General features: G+C 53.2%; 1 protein-coding gene across 1 annotated transcript; it reads left to right on the top strand.

Moving 5' to 3' along the window:
• Positions 1-1,381: 1,381 nt before the first annotated feature.
• B0H65DRAFT_508581 (uncharacterized protein) lies at positions 1,382-2,997 on the top strand (the record flags this gene model as incomplete). The annotated part of the gene is given in 7 exon segments (XM_062828235.1): positions 1,382-1,454; positions 1,807-1,922; positions 2,150-2,195; positions 2,244-2,382; positions 2,416-2,601; positions 2,779-2,911; positions 2,926-2,997. The coding sequence occupies 7 exon segments, from the start codon at positions 1,382-1,384 to the stop codon at positions 2,995-2,997; spliced, it is 765 nt and encodes a 254-aa protein (XP_062681358.1).
• Positions 2,998-4,067: the final 1,070 nt, after the last annotated feature.

Below are 4,067 nucleotides of genomic sequence, written 5' to 3' on the forward strand. Positions count from 1 at the left end.
ACGGAGGGATCCGAGACGTTTACGGATGGCCGTCTCAGAGGAGGGACAGGACCAAGTACATAGTACATCACTAGCCACCGTTCTGTTTCCCTTGTGTTTGCAATGTCTCACAACTTCTCAGCCTTTCCGTCCCACTCAGCAGTCTCAGCACAGGGGGGCCAAAACATCACTTACCTAGGCTACCACAACGGCGGCACTCCGTATTGTCCGGTTCTACTCAGCCTCAGATAAACTGTCCGGTTGAAGCGGATCCCCAGGTGCAGCATCGCAGTAGTCAGGCATGATGAGGCTCAGCATCTGCAACACACGCCGAGGATAGGTAGACCGGATCCGTTCCCCGGGTTGTCGCTTCGGCCTTCTGAATGCAATCCTCAAGGTTAATCCGTGGTGCCGCCATCGCCTTCCACTTGTGCACCGTCTTGCCGCCGCATTTGTCTGCCTAGGCTTCCGGCTTTCCGTCGGGTCGTCCTTAACCGCGAACCCATCTATCGTCTAAAAAAGGTGACTGTGCTGATTGACACCCAAAGCATGAGTGTACACCAAATGGGCAATTTGCGATCATGAGAACGTGCGGAAGTGTGATTTTGGGTTAGGTTTCTTTTCGCGGGGCTGTTTCTGGCAGAAAAAACCCATGGCATCCCGGCGAATAGGCGTTGAGATCGGGGGAGGGGTAGTGGTAGGAAGAGTTTCTGTGCCGTTTCGTCGGTATCTGCAACCAAATGCAGCAATGTAGCTACAAAGTCATGTAAGTAGTAATCTTGGGGTACCTTTCGTGTCTTGGCCTCCTCCAATCCATATCCATAGACCTTATTTAGCGACGATGTTCCGTCAATGCCGTGAATGGTCATGGGCAGTAGGGCATCACGGCAAAGCCCACGATGATGCAGTGGGGGTCTGGAAAACAAGATGGCTCCCTCCAAAGCATCTCTTCTGAATTCGCCCTCGGTATTGTTGCTGAAGCGCGGCCCTGCATGATGTCAGTTCCAGATATTCGACACCTTCAAGGGAACCTCGGGCAAGAGCATGGGGGTAATGGAGGCCCCACGACACACAACACCCGGGACCTTGCAACCCCCGAAAGTGTATTGCATCGCACAACAGCACCTATTTCAAGGTCTGATAGCCATATCGCCCCAAAACAAAGAAAATGGATTGCTTAGGATACGACGAACTGGCAACACAACTGTGTTCCCCGCACCCTTGCTGAACTTGACAAGTGCTGGTAGCCTTGCCTGTGTTCGCTCCAATGTCTCAGGTTGTAGCCGTAGGAAACCGTGGCATTGCGCTGTAGGTATGCTCCGTCGCTCCGTTATTTCACTTGGCGCGGCGTCATCTTGGTCGGCCAAAGTGACTTTGATCATCCCCGTGTTACCCGCTACGCATGTCAGGCTTGCGGGCGGATAGTCCCATTCGGTGGGCTGTGGGAAACTCAGGCGGCGTGGTCGCGGGAAATAGTACTCGGGCCTTTTCCATCCACCTATCCAACTTCCAGAAATACCTGCGCAGCTAGGATAGTGTATGTCATAGGAGGGCGATTACTTGAATCCACGTGCTGGTAAGGCAACCCAATACCACAGAACATGGAGTTCTGGAAATATTCGACTGCAGCACCTGGGCTAGATGCAATGCTATTCGACAAGGTATTCTGTAGCTCATGGTCTGTAAAGTACCGTGGGTAGATTGCAGTACAGAGGCCAATGCGGGAGGCAAGTGAACTGCCGCTGCCTGCTCAAACATGAGGCTTACTGCATGACCGTCATCTCCTGCTGCGCAATGAGCGAACGTAAATCTGTGCGTAATCATTAGCACGCAGCTACCAAAACGCAAGGAAGATAAAGAGAGTCCACGATACATACCCAGGGCTGAGCGCCATCAAGTCTACCATTGGCATCCAACCTCTTCCGAGACACCGCGAGCTTCAGGTCAAATTCCAGACAGGCAATTATTCGTATTCAGCGCATATCTCATACGTACTTAACTGGATTACCCCGAGAGGGGACCCCGCTTGCTCGGGTTGTCGTGTGGCTGTCAGTTCCCGCAACGCGGCATGTCGGGCGCGGGTATATTATATCGAAAAAGTGAAGACCCGTAGCAATTGTCCACCATGTTACATTTGTACTTGGGTTGCTGTCTCGGAAACCTGGGGTAGACAGTCGTGTGTCTTCGGAACAAACTCATATGCATGCGCACCGAGAGTTCGTCACGAGGATGAGGTACGATATGAGACGAGAGCTGTGATATAGTCAGCTACCCGAGCAGGTGTTCCTCGTTGGGTATGTTCCGCTGTCGTACGGCATCCGAGTTTTACTGCGGATCCGTTGATCCGTCCAACCTTGAGGACGTGCAAGAACAACGACTGGCAGAGTTTTCATCCAACATGCCGTCTTTCAGCTCTTGACTTATTTATAAAATAAGAGTGGTCTTGACGACAAACGCGCAAACCGCGCTTCCTACGCAGGCCCGTGTTGTTTCTGCAACAAGGTCTTACGGGGTACCGTCTCCGGTTCCCGTTGCCTATCATGCGGGAAAAAGCTTGAAGACCCTGGACCCTGCAACTACCGCGTTGCTGGCTAGGCGCTACTGTACAGTCCTGCGAGTTTTGTGGCAGATAAAGTCGCGATAGCTTGACGTCGCCAGCTAGAGCTGATTTAGGTAAGCGGCGTCGACTCTGTGGGCTTTGTTTTGACGGCGACTGGTTTGTTGTCTCTCACCTTGCGAGTAAGTGCGTCGCATTGCATCCATCTCGTCTCGTCGTCGGCTGTTGGGCACCGCTTGGAGCGGCAGACTGGCTGGTTTCGATGTGCGTTTTTCTCTGTTGACCGAGCAATTACTGGTCAAGGTGGGGACGGTGAAGTGGTTGCAGATCGAGGCCATTCCTCTTTTGTGCTCTGACGGCTTAGCACTGCTGAATGTGTGGTCCAGCAGCCCTTGTTGCACAGATCGCCGCATCGCTGCCATGCTGAAACCGTATTAGCACCATCGTCACTCTGTGTTTAGGCCACACGGGAGATCAGATTAGCGACGATCCTCGGTTTCTGGGCATCTTAAAGTGCTTAACAAGACTGATTCATCAGTGTCCCTGCGTTTCGAGGAGCTTCAATAACATGTCTACGTAGTACCCGCTGCGACTGTCCGGGTGGTGATATAATATGAAATAAACGCTAGACGCGTCAGTGAAGGTTAATCGTAACAACATATGTACCTCAGGTGTGTGAAAAATGCCTTGGCCTCAATCCTGAAAACGGAGCGGCTGCCACATGATACCGGCCGCAACGCTCCGGGTACAATCCGGGCAGCTGGGTGGACACAGTGTGGCCTTTCAAAGTGGCCCAACGACCCTGAGGTCGCTTTTCATCTGCCCTGCTGTTAACCAACACACTCACACTAACAGATGTGTCAATATGTATATGCCTTCCGTTCGGACCGCGCCGGCGTCATGTTTCAACCACGCAGAGGCATCGTTAACAATCCAGGAGCGTGTTGTTTATGTTTTGGTTCGGTTGTGAAGACTGACACACTGTGGTAGGTGAAGGTTCAGTTTTCTCCCACCTTGGCCCGACCACTACTATGGCCGACCTTTCCTTCGGCCTGCAGCAGCTTTGGACTGACAGCTCACAGCATGCCCACCTATGAAACCAGGGCTGAGTCATCAAGTGGTAGCCTCTGGTGAACCATATTTTTACCCGGGTAACCGTTCCGGACCTCTGACGAACGGTACGAGGGCGTGGTGGCTGGGGCAAGCGAAACTCGGAGCGTAGTGCAGAGCGAAACTCGCGCAGATTGGACGGCACGATCCGGGGCCGGGGCAACTACGCTCGGCGTGCCTATCAGAACATCGGACGGCCGTTTCTGAGGAGCGACTCTCGTTGTATGATGCAGGCACACCACGACCCGGAGCACTTTCGCTGTGGTTCAAGTCCAGATCTGCCGTTTTCAGGGTGTCGACAGCGTCATAGCAGCCTGACTTTCTTCAGGTTACAACCCCAGGACTGCAGGAAAGTCCGCCACGTCCGGGGCCGCGAAGCTGCAACCGGCAACAAGCCTTGCAAGCTTGGTTCTTGGCCAAG

Source organism: Neurospora tetraspora (assembly GCF_033439725.1).
Source record: "Neurospora tetraspora strain CBS 560.94 chromosome Unknown B0H65scaffold_4, whole genome shotgun sequence".
Taxonomy (NCBI): Eukaryota; Fungi; Ascomycota; class Sordariomycetes; order Sordariales; family Sordariaceae; genus Neurospora; species Neurospora tetraspora.